General features: G+C 58.8%; 1 protein-coding gene across 3 annotated transcripts in view; it reads right to left on the reverse strand.

Annotated features, from left to right (window-relative positions):
• Positions 1-17,718, reverse strand: part of LDB3 (LIM domain binding 3) — a 55,378-nt gene extending 37,660 nt beyond the window's left edge. For 2 of the 3 annotated variants that reach the window (XM_060033701.1, XM_060033704.1), the window contains exons 1-6: positions 17,655-17,718; positions 17,442-17,557; positions 7,926-8,077; positions 7,368-7,443; positions 1,782-1,804; positions 499-702 (exon numbers count right to left, since the gene is read on the reverse strand). In XM_060033701.1, coding sequence (XP_059889684.1) covers positions 499-702; positions 1,782-1,804; positions 7,368-7,443; positions 7,926-8,077; positions 17,442-17,534 — 548 coding nt within the window. In that variant the 5' untranslated portion in view covers positions 17,535-17,557; positions 17,655-17,718. Of the gene's footprint in view, positions 1-498; positions 703-1,781; positions 1,805-5,615; positions 5,984-7,367; positions 7,444-7,925; positions 8,078-17,441; positions 17,558-17,654 lie in introns of all 3 variants that reach the window. The other variant, XM_060033703.1, reaches the window with a different exon arrangement.
• Between the last annotated feature and the right edge of the window lie 1,004 nt (positions 17,719-18,722).

The following is an 18,722-nucleotide window of genomic DNA, read 5'->3' on the forward strand; positions in this document are numbered from 1 at the left end:
TGGCGGGGCTGACTGTCAACAGCACTGTGGATGGCTGGTCCGGAGGCCCCTTCCCAAACAAGAAACCCACTCATGAACCTGAATTGCCCTCATCATTGGAAGAACACAGCAACTTCCCCCCAAAGAATGGCTTAGCTGTGAGAAGCTGAGGTATCCAGAATGTGACCCTGGTTAACAGGATTCCAGAAGTCTCTTTCTAAACCAGCCCCCTCATGGAGCCTGGGAAAATGCAGAGGCTGTGAAAAGCACATGCTGCATTTCTCCACCCTTCTCCTAAAGCTGACCATGAGATTGACTCTGAAGAGAGAACACCACGTTCTGGGAGGCCCGGGCGAAGGCTGGCTCTCCTGCAAGGGCTGTACCCTGGGAGGATCAAGACGATGGAGGACAGCTGGTCCCGATGCCCAAAGTCTCCGATGGCGCCCAGTGGCCCGGTGCCCTCCTCGGTGATGACGAGGCGGAGGCATCGAGCGCCAGTGGAGGAGGGGAGGCGCTTACCCACTGAAGTCACTGCCCTGGGCCTGGGCCTGCCCGGCGATGGCGTCCATGATGGCGTCCTGGGAGTACATGCTGATGGGCGTGTTGTACTGCGCGTGGATGATGGTGGCCTTGCCGCCCAGCCCCTTCACCTCGATGGGCTTGTGGGTCGACAGGGCCGAGTCCTTCAGGGCGCTGGGGTTGAAGCGTTCCTGGTAGTCGGCGCTGGGGGAGGGGAGCATGGAGCAGGGGAGCGAGGGAGGGGGGTGGAAGGAGAGAAGGGGCAACAGGTGGTGTTACACGGCTCAAGGTGAGGGCTGGTGGTGTAGGGTGTGGAGAGAGACCTCCCTAAGCCTGATCCCAGGAAGGCTACCCAACTCTCCCCAACCGACGTGGGCGGGCTGGGTCTGGTCGGGAAAATCCTCTCACCCTCCCCAGAGCCCTTTGCGGAAGGTTCTTCTTGCCCGTCTCCGCTTTCCCAGATCCCTGGAGGCCCCGGCTCAGCCTGAGCTACCGCCCAGGGTCAGCAGGGGGCGCCAGGCATTGAAAGCTCTCTCACCACACCCGCAGGGAAGCAGAAACGGAAGGGGGTGCGGAGTGGCGGTTGGGATTAGGAGACAGGAGCTGGGCCACGCGTGAGAGGCAGCGGCAGCCCAAGCGGAGTCCAGAACGTCCAAAGGCAAAAGCAGCCCCACTGGGCACCCGCAGGGATTCTGAGCTTGGTTCCTCCACGAAGGGACTCATCCTGGGTGGCCCGGGGCTCTGCTCCGCCAGACTCTTCAGTGCATGTGCTTCTTCCTCGGAGCAGGGCGTGGGTTCTCAGGCGCCCCCGCCCCCATGTCCAACTTGCTGGGTGGCCCACCAGCTTCTACCCATGGAGGCTTTTCCCTTCAACAGTCAAGCGTGCTCCCCAGGCAAAGACAAGGTCAGGTACAGCCCTTCTGAGTGGTCCGGCCGGGCTAGAAATGTCTTCAGGCTCTCCCAGAACCGGCGTCAGCACGCGCTCCACCCACCGCCCACCGGAGCCAGCCTGCGATCTAAGCAGCTGCAGCAGCTAATTGGGAACACAGTGGTCCGGGGCATCTGCCGGAGCCCCAGCGCCCCTCCCCACTGCCTCCACTCCATACTCGCAGCTCCACACACATGCAGGCTCACTCAGGGACACAAATGCACCCCCATTCACGCATGCACATACACGTACACATGCCGCTGACACAGACGCACGCTGCCCAGTCCCCCAGACACGCGGTCGCATGCTGGGATATGCAGGCAAGCACACACACGTGCTTTCCTTTGATACTAACTTGGCTGGAGAGTTGGCTACCACCTGGGGGTGGGGGAGAGAAAAAGCAAAGAAAACAGGGCTATCAGAGTGAGGGTCCTGCCAGAGGGTTTGAGCGTAGGGACCTAGGGATGGTCCTCAGACTGGCCATAGTGGAGGCAGAGGCAGCCCAGACTGGCACTGGGTGAGGAGAGTGCAGAGTGAGGAGGGGGAAGAGCTCAGAGTCCCGATCACAGCCGCTCAGTTTGGGTCAGAGATGCCAGCTGCAGCGTAGGTCCACAGTACCTGAAGCTTTGCCAGGGAGAAAGGTTTTTTTGTCCATCTTCATAGGTGCTCATTTACCATATACATGAATCTCCTACATACACCTTGTCTGTAGACCCCGGCGAGGAAGCTGGAGATGGAGACCGGGCTAGTGATGGCTGCTCCAGGAGCGGCCAAGGCCCCAGGTGCCTCCTGGCCAGATAGTAGCTCTGGACTTACCCTTGTTTAATGGGGGACAGCTCCAGGAGTTCTGTTCCCTGAGCAGGAGTTGCAGTGGTGCTGGGGTTTGTGTGCAGTGGGGTTTCACACAGCCCCGGGAGCATGCTCTCTTTCCCAGAGGAGGGTCAGGCAGCCCTGGACACTCCTCCCGGGGCACAGTAATAAGGGGTCTGTGCAGTTCCCAGTAACTGCCCTTAAAGTCCCTGTGGATGGGCAGTGAGGCAGGATGGAAGAGTGAGGAGGCTTGGGAGAAGTGCAGGTCCAGTATTGCAGGAAAACCGCCGGACAAGGCAGCCCAGCTTGGACACTACAAGAGGGACCCCACCCTCACTCTTATCTGAGAGCCAGCCTCCTGGAGTATCGTCTCCTTGAGGGAGGCATTGCCTGCATTATGTTTCTTTAAATGCAAATTCCTTGCAGTGGCAGACCCTTGTCAGAAACCTGAGGGGAGAAGAGTGCGGAAAGTGGTGTCCCTTTCCTCACACCCTGCCACTTTCCCATATCTGACCACTCTGGGCTCTGGCTGGGAGAGCCTGGGCCTCAGCTGGCCTGGCCCTGGTCACCCCTTGGCCATGACCCTGGGGATCCAGACCAAAACCAGGGAGACCCCCCCATCCCCACCCCCACCAGTCCCAGGCGGCCCAACTCCGTCTCAGGGCTGATAAAATTCCCTCTGTCCTCCCAGGCTCAAAATAGCTGTAAGTGGAGCTATGTTAGGAAAGGACCATCACAGATCTCCAATTCCTTCTCCATTTTTGGCCAGTGCTGACAACCGCAGGATCAGCTCTTGCCCGGACCAGCCCAGTGCCCCCTGTAGAGGGCAGTGCTGGCCTCAGGGGCTGCCTATGCCCTTCCCTGCCTAGGTAGCCAGCTCCTTCTTTGGCATTGATTCCTGCCCCCTGCTTAGCTTCTGCCTGAGGACCCAGAGGCTGAGATGCCTGCAACAGACAGAGCTCAGAGAGGGGCAGCCAGGTCTTGGGGAGAATGAGACAAAGATGTAAAAACGCCCCGGGGGCCCCTCGCACCAACTGGCCTGAGGGACACTGCCCTTCAGTACCAGCCCCAGAGAGGACAAGGATCGGGGGCTGCAGGCCCGGCTGTTCTTTCGCCCCCTCTGTTCCTCTCCACTCCTCCCAAGGGCATAGGAGCTGCCAAGGGATCCCCTGGAAGCTCCCCAGAGAGAGAGAGAGTCTGGGAAGGAGCTTCCTTCTGCAGCCAGACAGGACAGAGTTCAAATCCTGACCCTACCTCTTCCTAGAGCTGTGACTCTGGACAAGTTACCCACCTGTCTTAGCCTCAGTCCCCTCCTTCATAATACCGAGAGGGTGGTGCCCTCCACAGACTGAACAGAATCCTGAGTGTAAAGCCTTCAGCACGGGTTAAGTGTGTGATGAACACACACGGGGAGTAGCATTTGCCAACCCTGTCTCCTGTGAGGCGGCGGCCTCAGCCCTCGGCTAGCCCAGGTCAGAGGCTCTGCCCTTCCTGCTGGGACCGCAGCATCAGCCTTCACTTTGAATGAAGCACGCACCACATTCCCTCCCTAGCCCGTCTTCCCTTTGAAGGAACTGTTGGACCCTGCTGCTCTGAGTGTCAAGTAATAATCTAACACTCGTCAGGTTCTGAGCAGCCCTTGTGCCAATGGGAGGGCTTGTCGGGAGTCGGGAGAAACGGGGGTGGGACAGGCAGGTAGGTCCCTGGCTCCATGCAGGGAGAAGTCAGACTGACCTGAGTGCCAGTCCTATCTACCACTCGTTAACTGTGTGACCTTGGGCAAATTACTTGCTCTCTCTGGGCTTCTACTTCCCAGCTATAAAATGAGGGATGATGCCCCCCTCCGAAGTTGCTGAGAGAGTTGTGTTAGATAAAGCACATGGACTGTTAACTAGCCCCCAGCCTCGACGGAGGCCTCCGTGAGGGAAGACCTTACCCTCACTGCAGGTGGGCCCCATGGAAGTCCAGGTCCACCAGAGCACGACCTCCCTGCTGGGGGCCGGCCCAAAGAGAACCAGGAAGAGCTATCAGCCCACCCAAGGCAGGAGAAAGAGTCCATTTCTACTCTGTCTTTCCCCGAGCTTTCTGGCAGAAGCCCCTTGCTGGAAAAAGCCTGGGGGTAGAAAGCTTTGCCATCTTGGGCCAGGGAAGCCAGGGTCCAAGTGCTCACACCGTAGAGCGCCCAGCTTCACTCGGGATCCCAGAAAGAGCTATGGGATCTGGGGGAGCTGGGGATCCCCAGGGGAGCAGTGAACGGGCAGAGCACAGATACCATGTGCGGCTAGGTCAAAGGAAGGGTGTGGGCTTGGATCACACCGACCTGGACTGCAATGCTGACTCATCTGCGTACCTGTTGTGTGAGTCCAGGCAGTGATGGCAGGTAGCACGTAGTGAGTGTGCCAGGACAGAGCTCAGCACTATGCACGTGTTATCTCCTTCAATCCTCCCCATAGTCCTGAGATACGGACAGTCTCACGGAAGAGCCCTGAACCCCTAGCCGCTGGGCCATATGCCTTGACTCAGCCTGCTTCGCCTCCAGCCCAGAGACGATTATATCAACTGCATGGGGCTATGGAAGAAGTTACAATGAGATAACAGACCTTCAGGACTTGGAAGCTAATATGTGCTCTGCTGGGAGCCTCCCTCCCCTCAGCCCCTCCACAATGCCCACCCTGGCTCTGGCTCTAGTTCTTTTAACTCCTGTGCTCCAAGAGTACCATGAACTAGACCTCGGGGAGCAGGGGGTGGCCTGCTGTTCTCCTGCAGGGCCCCTTTCTCCTCAGGGTCCTGCTCCCTTGCTTCCCCACCCTAGCCAGGGTCAGTCCTGCCAACCCACTCCCCTCACCCTATTGCCCAGTCTCTCTGTACCCAGCTCAGGTGCTCCCTCCTCCAGGCAGCCTTCCCAGACCACTGCCAGACCTAGAGAACTTGCTCTCCCACCTCTCAGGACTCCCAAAGGGGTGGCAACCAGCCTGTCCCTTTGCCCCAGAGCTCCTGGAGTTATTAGGCTTTGTCCTGTCTTGGTGGGTGACCTGATGTGAAAGTTTTAGGAGTCAGAGTCTCTTGCATTCAGGCCCAGCTTGGCCACTTAGTAGCTGGACAGCTGGACCTCGACTTAACCTTCTCTGAGCCTCAGTTTCCCTCTCTGCAAAATCCGACACATCGCCCCAGGTTGTGTAAAGCAATGATGGGCCCGGCTCATGGCAAATGTCAATAGGATGATTGATTTCACTGCTCTTAGCCTGCACTGCCTCATGGGCTTGGGGCTGGCCAGAATGAGGCCAGTTCCTCGCTCTGACTACCTGACCAGGCCTCTACGAGCACTGAGGACCCAGATGGCCCCTGACCACCAGTGGAGAGCTGTGAGCCCATTACCTACCCTCCTAGGAGTCCAGCACCTGAGGCCTTCCCTCGGAGGCTCATCTGATACAGCTGAGCCATCTCCCTCAGGGTCTCTGCCGAGTACAGGCCAACGGGGTTGTTATACTGCCTTGGCTGGCTCGAACCCCGCGGGGCTTTCGGGCTTAGAGAGTCGAGGGCCCCCTCCAGGTTGACCTTGGCCCCCGGGCTGCCCCATGGAGGGCCAGCGTCAGAGGCCTCCGTGTGTGAGGAGAAGACGGAGGTCTGAGAGAAGGAGGAGCTAAGGGTCTGCCCGAGCTCCAGGTTGCCTGGGGTGCCCGGGACGGCCCTCGCCTCGGGGTTGGGGCTGGGTGCTGCCAGGCTGCTGTTCGTGTCCAGAGCAGGGTCCTGGCCCGGGGCAGCACCATGCAGGGGAGAGAGAAGAGAGCAGTTAGAGGCCACGCCCATCCCAGCGCGTCTGCGTGAACCTGAAACAGAGGGGTTAGTGCGAGCGCCCAGCAGCCCACCACCCTGGAGCCTGCAGCCCACTGCACCGAGGTCAGGGTAGGGGGACAGAAAGGACACCTGGAAGAGAAGGGTTTTGTCAAAAAGAGCGGGGTGAAGCTCCTGGCCCTGAAGCTGTCATCCACCTGGACAAAATGCAAAGCCCCACACAGAAAGCTAGGCCAAGCCAGCCTGCCGGCAGGGCTGCAAGAAAGGGGGTGTGGTCTCAGGGAATTGTGGGGAGACCCCTCCATCCTACACCTGTTCCCCCTTCCCCTGAATGGGGGCACCTGGTGAGCACAGCCCTGCCTCCTGCTCTGCTGACCCCACTCTGCAATGTCCCACATGGCCGGTGAGAGGGGGCCTTCTGGGCTGGTGGTGAACAGGCAGAGTAGAGGTGCAGAGGGGAAACTGAGGAAGGAGGGGAGCTGACATTTGCTTCCCTCAGTCTGCCTCTGCAGCTTCTCCCCAACAGCCCTCTGCCCATTTCCTCAATCTGTCACTCACCCCAGAGCCCCCGTCATCTTCTTCTTGTCCCCTCTCCCCACCCTGCCCATCACCCACTCTGTCCACCGGACAGGCAGGGTCAGTATGAGGTCCTGCAAGGAGGGGTGGAGAGTGGTGGGAGTGTGTAGTCCTGTAGGAGCGGTGGGGTAGGCCTCCCATGCTCCGGGTCCCTCAGGGTTGAGCTGCTTAGAGGGAGCTGGGAAGGGGCCTGGTACCTGCTGGCTGCACCAGCACTTCTGAGTGTGGTATGGGAGCGTGCAACTGGGAGGAGAAAGGGAAACAGGAGGGAGAGAGCCTGTGACACAGGAGAAACCCTGAGGGCCAGCAGGCCCCCCACGCCTGGGAGCTCCTCCTGGGGTGACCAGCTCAAACTGGGGCCTCGGCTTTCAGGCCACGGTCACCCCCCTCCCCAGTGCCCTCAGGAGGATGAGGGTCAGAGCCTTGTGGGCACTTGTCCCTACTTGGCTGGGAGAATGGGACCTTTCCTGAAAACACCGCTGCCTAAGTGGATTTCCTGTCAGCCCGCCCACGAGGCCCAGGGTGTTGGCTAGGCACCCAGGCGGGCACCCCTACATGCAGCATTTTACGGGGCTTGAACGCTTCTCCCCAGGGGGTCTGCGCCACCTCCCCGGCATCAGCCGAGGCAGGGCAGGGCTGGGGCCGGGCTGATCCCCCCACCTTGCCAGAGTCAGGCCAGCCGAGGGGCAGGCAGGCAGACCAGGGGCTGTACTCCGGGAACCACGGCCCAGAGTGGAGCCTGCCACCCACAGTCAGCACCTACCTTTTGGTGGGGGATCACAGGCAGAGGGGACTGGATCGGGGGCGCTGCCGTGGAGATGAGAATGGGACGCTTTGACCTGGAAAAACCAGAAATGAAGACAGTTGCCGTTGGGTCCGGGAGCTCCTGCCTGAGAAGGACTGGAGAGGGGAGAACATCCGGAACCCAGGGAGCCAGGGCAGAGGACCTGGGTGTCTCCTGGGCCTGACCAGCATGGAGAAGTCACGGCTCTGGGGTACTTTGCAGCCACGGGCCTCTGCTAGGTCTCAGGGAGGCTGCCTGCGCACAGAGGAAGCAGGGAAGACCCTGGCTTCCAGGCCCAGCCGCCCACATACCAGCAGCACCGTTATCCACCCTCTCTGAGGCTCATCTGTAAAGTGAGGCACAGACATGGCAGGTGCTTGATGACTTGGGCCTGTCCTTCTTCTGGTCCAGAGGCTGTCCTCACTTCCCTGTGCGGTCCGGTAGCACAAGGCTGGGTCCATGCTGGACAGCTCCTCTCCCAGGCCCTTGGTGCCCACACCCAACCTCTGCCCCCTGCTCTGGAGAGCTCCCACCTACTTCTGCAGCGTGAGACTCAGGTTGTAGCTGGCAGACTTGATCTTGTTCTGGGCCTCCAGGTGGGTCATGGTATCTGTGTTGACGCCGTCAATGGCCACCACAAGGTCACCCGGGCTGAGCTGGGACTGGGCGGCCTTGCTGCCCGGTGTGATCTGAGAGGGTAGCAGATGGGAGGTGAACGTAAGAAGGGTGACCTGAGGATGGGCCTGTCCTCAGGGAAGAATCACCAGGAGTCATCCAGTAGAGGCTTGCCATTTTGTCTTTCATTCACTATGACCACCAAGCCTGCTTCCTTTTCCTGGCGCAGAGCTACCACATTTCCTGGTGCTTTGTATCTGAGCGCAGCCATGAGATTAGCTCTGAAATCAATGCACACCACTTCCAGGCCTGCCCCTAGCAACCATCTTGCCATCCTGCACTCTCTCTGCTTGTCAGCTGACTGGATGCAGAGGACCCAGAGGAGGACAGCCAAGCCACTGTCTGCAAGGGACCTGGATCATGGAGTCACTGCTTGGAGGGGAGATGACTAAGGAGCACTGAATTGGATGTTGCATGAATGAGAAATAAACTTCCACTGTGCTAAGAGAACTGGGGGTTGTTTGTTACACCAATCAGCCTACTATAACATCTGCACCTTGAAAACCCATGGCACACTTTCCAGGCTCCAGAAGAGTTCAGCAGCTGCTAAGACTCCGCACCACCATAGAGATGCTGCCAGGCCAGTAGGCCGGCCAAACGTACCCTCACAAAAGCATCCTAGCGTAAGTGTGTTGTACTCTACTGTGGCAGGTGTGCAGAGAGGGCTGGCAGGGCTGTCGGGCCTGCTTGCGGGAGCGAGGTCAGCTGGGACATGGAGCTCAGTGCTTTGTGGTTGGCTTCATGTTTCCCAAAGGGGAGGTGCAGATGTGGAGGCCAGTTCCCAAATCTTGCACTCTAGTGACATTACAGAACGCTAGAGTCTGGGGGCCCTACCCCCAGTGTGATCACATAGAATGTCATGGATATGCCACCCCACCAACCCCCCATGCAATGTCCGGAAGACCACACTCCCAGTGACCACACTCCCAGTGACATGCACAATGCCAAATTCTACATGTCCAGCCCCCAGTAATAGCACCCTGAATGCCATGGTGGCCTCCTATGCAGTGACATCCCATGAAATGCAAAATTCTGGAAGGCCCAGTGACATCATCTAAAATAGCTTGTGGGCCGGCCCCTAGTGACATTACATGGAGTGTGGTAAGCTTCACCCCTGAAGGCGTCTCGTGGGATGTCGTGGAGACTTTGGCTGCACCCCCTCCTGACATCACACAGAATGATTTTATAAGCTGACCCCCACGACATAATGTGGAAGCACGCTGTGACATCACATGGGGTGCCGGGCAGGGCTTGCCTCCAGTGACATCATAGGAAAGGGGAGCCCCTGGGAGTCACCCCCCACCGAGCTGTGCCTAGAGGGTGTCCCTTGGCTTTTCCTCCCCAACATGCCCACCAGCCAGTCCTCCTGGCTTCTCTGGGCACATCCCAGTCACCTTCCTGGCTATACCCCAAGGACAAGGCTGGCTCCTAATGCTGGCAGAGGCCATTTTCTGGCCCAGGCTTGGGGACCATCCTAGAAGGAGCCCAAAGAGGTCCTGGGGACAGTCCCATACCCTGGGTGCCAGGCCTCATTGGGCCTCTGGCCAGATTCTGGGCTCTCAGACATGGATGGAAACTTCCTGCCAGGCCCCTCAGAGGGAACTCTCATCGTAACCAGAGCCCTGCAGTCGCCAGCCTTCAGCCCATTCCCGGACAGGCTCTACAGGGTGGGCCAGGAACCATGTGTGTTAACCCAGTGATTATAGCAAGACCAGGAGAACTCTTGCCAGTTGCCGTTGACCCGCCATTTCAGACCCAGGAACTGTGGTACCTTCTTAAACACTGGCCACCTTGTGCCCTGAGCAGCCTCCCCACCGCCCCTGGAATCTGCTGGGATGAGGCCAGGACAATAGAGAAACAAATGCCTTGATTGTCAGGAAGCCACATTGTCCGGTTTGCCAAGTCCCGCCTACTCTCCAGGCTCCCGTAGGGGCATCGTGGAAGCGCTCGGGCCATCTCAAAACACACGTCGCCTTTATCCCCAAATCAATGGCCGTACAGAGCCTCTACTAGTGACAGGAGTGTGTTGTTTCCTTTGATTTAAGCGGTTAAGCAAAGGGTAAAAAACAACAACAAAGAAAAGCAAAACATTTTCTAGGCTGAGCGGGGACTCCTGAGGGCAAACTGAGTTGCCCAGCCAGGCCTGTCCTGCAAGAAAATCACCTTTCCCTACACCTTCTAGCTTCATGTTCAGGCCTCTGCTCTTCGGGTATTTTATTATAGATACCTTCAAACACAGTAAGGCAGAACTAATTCTACGGGGAGCACCCGAATACCCACCACCGAGGTTCTACTGTAGCATTTCACTCAAACTGCTGGTCAAGTGTCCATCCCTCTCTCCATCCATCAGTCCATATTATGTTTGAAGCATTTCAGAGAAAGTGCAGACGCCAGGATGCTCCCATTCAGGGTGAATTGCGCCATGCCTCTGCTGTCTTAGTGGACTGCCCACAGGGCTTCCCCACAGCAGGACACCCCCATGCCAGGGCTCCCTGACCCAGGGCTCCCCCAGATGCTTCTAAGCATCCACAGAGAAGGGGGCCATCAGCCTGCAGCAGGGACCTCCCAGGCAGGACAGCCACAGACCCCAGACAGAGTGGAGGGCCTCATGCCTGCAGAGGTGACCAGAGCTGTGTCCAGGAGATCATGGGTTAAGTGTGAACAAGGACACCAGAATGACATCCAAGAGAGGCTGGGGCCAGACCAGCTAGGGCAAACCACGGGGCCATCTGGAATGCCCTCCCTTCCAGGCTGCCTCGAGGACTTATTTCTCCCTCAGGCATGGGTTAGCTAACATCATACCTTCCCACAGGGCTCCCACCTTCCCCTTGCCTGGCCCTGGCCGGCTCCCCTTCACCCTCAGGTATAGACTGAGCTGATCCTTTGCCCAGGGAAGAGCCCAGGCTCCCCCAGGCTTGGTCAACAGCCAAACCCCCTGAGGAATTTGCCACCAGGCTGGCTCCAGCCTGCCCCTGGCGCCTCTCCTTGCACCTGTGTGTGCTCGTCAGGGCTCAGCTGGCCTGACCTTTGGCTGCCCTGAGCAGGGTTCAAGACCCCTCGGGCTGGTGGGGTGGAGGATGCTATAATCCTCTTGTAGAGAGGTGCTCTGCTAGTTCTGCCCAGGTCTCCCTAGAGAAGGAGGCAGGGACTCTAAGAAGTTGCCCCTCAGCTCTGGCCAAGGGCCGTCAGATCCCTCCTCGCTCTGCAGGAGCAGCCTGCGTGGCAGAAGGGTGTGGCCACCCTTGAACACTTGCCCAGAGCCCAGCGCTTGTGAAGAGTGCAGTCCAGGTGTGAGGTACCCATGTACCTCTTGTCTGACTCCCTAGCCCCCTCCCTCTGCTTTCCTTGTCCCAGAAAAGACCCAAAGCTCCTAAATCCTTGGAGGATTTCTTTTTCTTTTCTTTAAAGTCTTTCTAGCCCCTCTGTAGCATTTGAAAAATTCTTTGTAATGATTGTTTCATTCCCATTTCACTTTTCACCTTTTCTAGTCACCAGCCACCTCTCCACAGGGAACCCAGCCATGGGCAGAGCTCCAGGACCGAGGTCCTGTCTCAGAAGCCCCTAAGGCAGGCTCTAGGTGTTTGGGGGCCAAGATTGCCACCTAGCCCACCCTCCTTGCTGGGCCATGGTTTCGGGCACCCCAGAGGGGGCACAGGGATAGCCGGTGCCAGGCAGCAGCTGTGGCCCCCGTGACCTTCGGGTGCCTTGGGGGGAAGCAGTAGAGCAAAGACCATGGACTGTAGTCTGAGCCAGACCTGAGGTTGCAGTGCCAGCCTCCAGGACCTCTGCGTAAAGACAGCCATGATGCCTTTCTCCCGGGATTGTGGAGAGGATTTCATCACTAAATAGGGCATTATACAAAGACAGTGCAGAGCTGAGACAATTTCAGGGAAGCTCCCAACCGAGGAGGTGCCAGTGCTGTCCCTGACCCCTTCCCCTGGGAGGTGCCAGGGGTTGGAGTCTGCGAGGCTGCAGCCCCTGCCTCCAGAGGACACAAGGTCGGGGGCTGGCAGCAGGTGGTGTGCGAAGGGCCAGCCCTGACCGATCAGCCCTGAGCCAGCGTCCTGTCCCTAGAGGGGCCTGAGCATCAGCTGGAGGGGAGAGAAGTTCTGTCCAGGGTCCCAGGGAAGCAAGGCACTGGCTGGGGCTCAGGCACACCCATGCCCTTGGCTCCCATTTCCCCGGCTCCCTGGCAGCAGAGGGGGCCACTGGGCTCCGCAGAAGGTCCTGGCCATCACTCCTAGTGCTTAAAGGCAGACAGGTCCCTGACTTCCTTTCCCTCTAGACCTGCCAGTGTAGGTGCGGCAAGGGATGGGAGCCAAGGGCAGGCAGTGGGTGCTGTGGACTGTGCAGCTTCCAGCATCTCCTCCTGACCTTCCCAGGCTGACATCCCAGGGGATTTCCAGGGAGCCCTAAGTGCATTTTACATTGTGTGATTAAATTACTGTCATGCCATGCTCTGTTCCCTTCCCATCTGGCCTCCCCTGGGGCCTTGCTCCGTCCCTTGCCCTCTCACTGGAAGCTTCTGTCTTCCCATGGCCCCTCTCTCCAACCCCACCCTGGCTGATAAGAAAGCCAGAGTCTTATCTGTGCTCAAAAAGCCTCTCCTTACACAGAGGACTTTTAGCGCGGTGAAAATACTCTCTGTGATACTATAATGGTGGATACACGTCATAATACATTGGTTCAAAACCATAGAACGTACACACCAAGCATGAACGCTAATGTAAGCTATGGGCTCTGGGTAGTAATGGTGGCCAGTGTAGTTTCATCAGTTATAACAAATGTACACTCTGGAGGGGGACGTTGGTGATGCGGGAGGCTGTGCATGCATGGGGGCAGAGGGGTTATGAGAAATCCCTTTATCTTCCTCTCAACGTTGCAGTGAACCTAAAACTGCTCTCAAAAAGTTGTCTTGGAAAAAAAGCCTTAGCTGCTCCAGCTGGCTCCTGCCATGTTTCTCTCCCTTTCTTCACCACCAGGCATTTCCAAGAAGTGACCAGCAGGTCTGGCCTCTACAGTCTCCCATCCCTCTCACATCAGCCATCTGACGTTGGCCCCCACCACTCCACATACCAATGACTTCCCTGTGCCAAAGCCAGGGGTCACTGGCCCCCTCTCTAGCTGACCACACCCTTCCCTGGCCTTCTGAGTCTCTTTCTTCTCCTCTTGTCCCCCAGTTCTAGGTCCTGGATGGCAAAGTCTGCTTCATGCCACTTAGAATGGTTCCTGGGAAGAGGTGGATCCTGGCTTCAAAGGGGTGGAGAAGCTGTGTTTGGGAATGGAAGGGCCCTGGGTGGAGGCCTTTCAATCATGGCTAGCCCCTGGACAAGAGGGAGATTCAGGGAACTGGGGAGATATCTCCCAGGCAGGACAGCTGCCCCAGCAGGCCCAGCAGACATCACCCAGGAAGCCCTGCCCTCCTCGCACTTGCTGCCGTCTCACAACGTCTTCAGCCCGAGGAGCCCCCCAGGGGCCTGCCAGTGAAGTTGCTCTTGTCCTATGTCCCGGCCCAGGACCTCAGAAGGCCCTCTCCCCAGGACCCAGCCAGCCTCATGCCCACTCACTTCAGGGACCTCCCGGGGTCAGGAACAGCTCTGTGCACCAGGGAGAAGCAGCATGCTGGGAGAGGGCCTGGCCTGGGAACCTCTAAGGATGTATTCCCCAGCGGTGGGCCACTGTCTGGTTATCTTCCCCATTCGTTCATTTGGGAGCCAGCCCCGCAGCAGCCCTCCAGAGGCTTGCCTGACCTTCAGCATGGCTATAAACAGCACTTGCTGTCAGCACTGCTAGGCGCTGCCCAAGAAACAGCACCATGGCCTCAAAATTCCAGGAATCACCAGTGCAGCTGCCCCAGAAAAATCTCAGCCTGTCCCCCTTCCCCTCTCGGGGACCCTCTGTCCTCTGTGTCGCCACCATAGCCAGGAGAGTCTGACAAATACTGGAACCGAGAACAGCAAAGGGGCAGAGGTGAGCCTGCTGGGCCTGTGGGTAAGGCCGTAAGGAGCGGAGGCCTTGGAGCAGAAAGGCAGGACCCCCCCCGGGGCCAGGCTCAGTTCCACCACTCCCCCATCCTCACAAGCAGCCCATGTGGAAAAATAGGTGTATTTTCATAAGTGCACATTAGAAAGAACTCTCACGTGTACTTTTACCGACGTACCATTCCCATTTTACAGATGAGAAAACTGAGGCTGAGCAGGTGAACTGACTTTTCTAAGGTGACACAGCTGTGAGTACCAGAGCCAAACAAAAGCATACGTCGCTGCCATAAAATCAAGGGCTGCAACTCGTGTGCCAAGAGGCAAGGCCCCAGACCGTGGCCCTGGCCTCAGGCCTAGCTGCCCCGACAGGGGTGGGGGCTGGGCCTTTGGAACTGTTCCCTCTTGGCTGCTCCCACCCCTTCCCCACTTCCTGGAGGACTGGCTGGGATTGGGGGAGGGTGGGGATGGGAGGGTAGCTCATGTTGCAGGCCCAGCCACACCTGTCCAAGATAAATAAAGGCATTTCCCCTCCACCCTCCGAGTCTCCCTCCTGAACTCATTTCTCTGTGGGTCCTCAGGCTGAGACCCACCGAAGGGAGGACTCGAGGGGCTGTTACTGCCCCAAGGTTGATTCTGTAGGGCTGGTGGGCAGGGTGGGGTGGGTACAGGGGCTACCACCCAGGCTGCATGTGGCCAGCCTTCTTACAGGAGGAGCTGCAGCACACAGGGGACGGCCCCACGCAGTGCTTTCCTACTAGCCCCTAGCCAGAGGGTGAGGAAGCAGGCATGGGGTTACCAAGGTCACAGGAGCGCATGAGCAAGTTGGAGCCTCAGTTTGCCCGGCTCTGAAGTGAGATGCCAATCCCAGACCTGCCTGCCTGACCACCTGCCTCAGGGTTACAGTGCGTGTGCCCAGGGGTGCCGGCCCCTGCTGAGAACGAGCCGGCCCCGCCTTTGCGAGTCCCCCCACCACAATACGTCACTACTGCCGTGTCGCAAAGACTCAGGCCAGGACATCTACTGGCCCTCTGTGGGAAGCAGATCAGGGCTGCAGTGGAAATAGGATTCTTCCAGGGAGCTCTGGCCTTGCATCCCCTTAGGGGAGAAGTTCCTCATGCAGAAGGACCTGGAGCGCCCCAGCAGGAAATACCACAGCCCTGTTGGGAGGGCAGGGCTAGTGCCCCGAGGCCTGCCTGGCCAGCAACGCTGAGCCTGGGACGCCCGAGCCCAGGGCATCAGCAGCACACCGGAGGACTCATCAAGAAGCTCCAAGCCCTGGGAAGGCCCCAGCACCCAGTCCAGCTGGTTCCATGGCCTCGGTGATTTGGGGGCACGCCTCTGAAGGGAACTGAGAGACCCATCCCCTGATGCCCTGCCTGAGCTGCGGGTTCTATTTTTAAAAGTCCCCCCTAGTCGTTGGCTCTAGTACATCCCAATACACCCCCTGCCTACAGTGAGGACATTCTTCCTGCTGTCTGTCCAGCTTACGGCCTCTGTGCTGCAATTTAAGCCCTGGGCCGGCTGGGGCCAGGTGGCGCATAGACCCCGGATGAGGTCATCGGCTATCCTGGGTGCCACTGAGCCAGGAGGCTAATTTCCACCAGGTGGAGGCCTTGAGGATAGTGGGGCTGGGGGAGATCTAGGCTCAGTCCCAGGCGTGGGAAGCTGGTGGACCCATGAGAGTGACGGTGGAGGGTCCTGCCTTGTACAGGGAGGAGACCTGTAACCAGGGGTGTGGGGAGCTGTGCAGGGTCCTGGGGGCAGAGGGGGTGTGTCTGCTGGGGCTCAAATGCCCCTGTGTCACCATATCATCAGACTGAGTGTGTAAGTCTCTGGGTGCCCTTCTAATATGGGACCGTGGGGTCTCCAGGGCAGTGGGTCTGGAGACGCAGGTTGGAATAAGCCAGACCTCCCGCAGGATGGCGGCCAAGGCCTTCTCCCTGGACTAGAGCCAGGCCAGCACCCCAGAGGAGTTGTGAGGCTGTCGTGAGGCTCCCATAACACCCCTGAGTGGAGCTTTCCATCTTAGGGTCCCCCCAAGTGTCCACATTTGGTTGCATAGCCAGGACTGTGCCTCCAGTGGGGACATTGGCTCCCTGCCCCCTCTGCCAAGCACCTTTCAGGCCTTCCCTGGCTGCCCACCTCAGTGCCTCCCCACCACCCTCCCCGTCCCTCCCTCAGGCCCAAGGCAAGGCTCCATGCCCTGGAGAAGAAACTGCCTCCCTGTCTCCAGGTGAGCAGTGACCCAGACACCCCTGCCCATCCATCACCCTCCAGTGACAGCCTGGGGCCTCAGACTGCCCCCTTGTGCCCACACCAGCACTGCTGGGGCTCAGTCTCAGCAGACCCCCCCAGGCAGGGGTTGTGATTGCCCTGGCACCTTTCACAGTCCACCCTGAGCCTTGGGGCCTTCAGCGCCCCTCTGCTGGACTTCCCTTTACTTGATAAGTGTTGCCTGAGCACCTACTATGTCCTAGGTACTGGTCTAGGTGTCAGGGACACAGCAGTGTTTAAAACAAAGTCCCTTCTCACAGACCGCTTCCTCTCAAGCAGATCTAGCTTCTTGCTTCTCTGTACTTCAGTGTCTCCAGCTGGGCAATAGAGTTACTCAGACAATCTCCAAAGATCTGTGACCTTCCCCTCAGGCAGTGCCATTCCCTGATCACAGACACTGCAGAACACACAGGCCATTTCCCCAGGTGAGCATGGCGAACCAGACTTGAGACGGGCAGGCAGAGCAGCTGTAGGTGAATGGCTAGGACCTCCAGCAAGCAAGGAAGGCCCAGCTCTGCGAAGCCAGCCAGTGTGAGGTCCCACAGCAGCCCCGGGAAGGCGGGGGTAGAAGGCGACTGTTATCTCAGGTCTGGGATGGAGTGGATGCAGGAGACCGGTTACCAGCCCAGCCCAGCTCCGAGCCCTGATAGCAGGGCAGCCGAGGTCAGCAGTCTGTACATCTAACCGTCTGCCCGCCTGTCACCTGACCTCTCCATGCTAGGAGTGCTCTTTCCCCAAAGCAGCTGCCCTCTTCCAGGCTTGGGGGGTACCCTGAGCCCACCCTCCCGGAGAAAGGCTTAGGAAGGCCCTGTACTTTCTGTCCACCTGCCTGCCTGGCCTGCAAACTTGGCATTTCTTTCTCTGCTCAAAACACCAGCCGCTTGCCCATGTTTCATACTCATAATAGGCCAGTCAGCGAGGGTGGGCAACAGCTGTGGCCAAGATCAGGGGCCTGTGGCCGGCAGTATCCAGTTGGGTCCAGTCCCACCCCCAGACCAGGAAAGCGTGCTCTGCTTTCCAAGAGCCTCAGGGAGGACAGACAGATGGAGGGATGGACGCACACACCCTCCTTTGAGCATGCCCCGCCCCTGTGGGTTCTAGGCTGTGGGCCGTGCACACTCACCCGGGATATGGTGAGTGGCATGTTGAAGTCCTTGCCCCCCTGCAGACGGAAGCCCCAGGGCCCAGGCCCGGTCAGGGTCACGCTGTAAGACATGCCGGTGCTGACAGCGGCGGCCTCTGTGGATGAAGGGAGAAGAGTAGAGTGAGAGGACCCTCACGCACCCTGCCTCCCCAGCCCGTACCTCGGCCCCTGCCCCCGACCCCCCGGCCTTGCCTGCTCCGTCCCTTTCTGCCTGGCCGGGCTGTGTGCAGCTCCTGAGAGGCTCCTAAGAATAGCTGGGAACGAATGCCATCGACACTGATATCTGCCCTCTGCTGCTCCCATAAATGGACTGTAACCCTACACTGTGCCCGCCCGCCCTCGGCCTCCCAGCGGGTCCACTGTGACTCACAAGGCTAATATAGCCCCTGGGGAGGGGTGTCCGGCACCCAGCACCCCCCAGGGGGCAGAAGAGGGGCCTGGCCAGGGTAGTGATAATGCTCTGCCCCCCTGCTCTCCTCTCCTTGCTCCCTCCACCCTCTGGAGAGCCCAGACTGCCCAGCTGCCCTCTCTGCCTGGCTGTACCCACCCCCTTGCCCAGAAGACCGTGGCTGAGCTCCCTTGGCCAGGGGCTTTGTGACTTGGGTCTTTGCTGCCCTGTGTTCTCTGGTGAGGACCCTGAAGTTGCCTCTTATCCTCATGGTGGCCCAAGATAAGGGACAACATCAGGGCCCAGAGTTGTCCAACCATAAAAACAATCATCATAATAGCAGCAGCTCTGGGCATGGCCAAGCTCAGCTCTGGACCCTCCACACCATCATCTCCTCAGATCCTGAGAGGCTGCCACTTGTCCCGCTCAGAGAGGTTAAGTAACTTCCCCAAGGTCACACAGGTAGTAGACCCAAGCCATACTGGAGTCTGAGCTCATTCCTATGGGGACTCGTGCCAGATAACGGGCTGCCGGTGGTGGCAGGCACCTCCTGATACCCAAAGCTGGCAGTGGGGGCCCCCTGCTTGCACCCTCAGTGCAGGGTCTGAAAGCAGGTCTGGGGCAGGCCCCCACCCTCCAGACCCTCTGGGGCCCAGCAGTTATTCCTGGCTCTCCTGTCTCATTTGTGCTCTGAAAACTTGACAGCAGCATGGAAAGCTCCAGCTGCCAGCGTTGCATGCCAGGCCCCCGTGCCCTTTGCACCGGAATGGCGGGGGGCAGGGAGGAGAGGAGGAGAGGCCATTTGCTCAGCTGCTGGGACAAGGGGCCAGAAGGGGCCGGGAGGGGAAAATGTGTGTGTTGTGGTCAGTCCA

This window comes from Delphinus delphis, chromosome 16, assembly GCF_949987515.2.
Source record: "Delphinus delphis chromosome 16, mDelDel1.2, whole genome shotgun sequence".
In the NCBI taxonomy this organism is placed as follows: domain Eukaryota; kingdom Metazoa; phylum Chordata; class Mammalia; order Artiodactyla; family Delphinidae; genus Delphinus; species Delphinus delphis.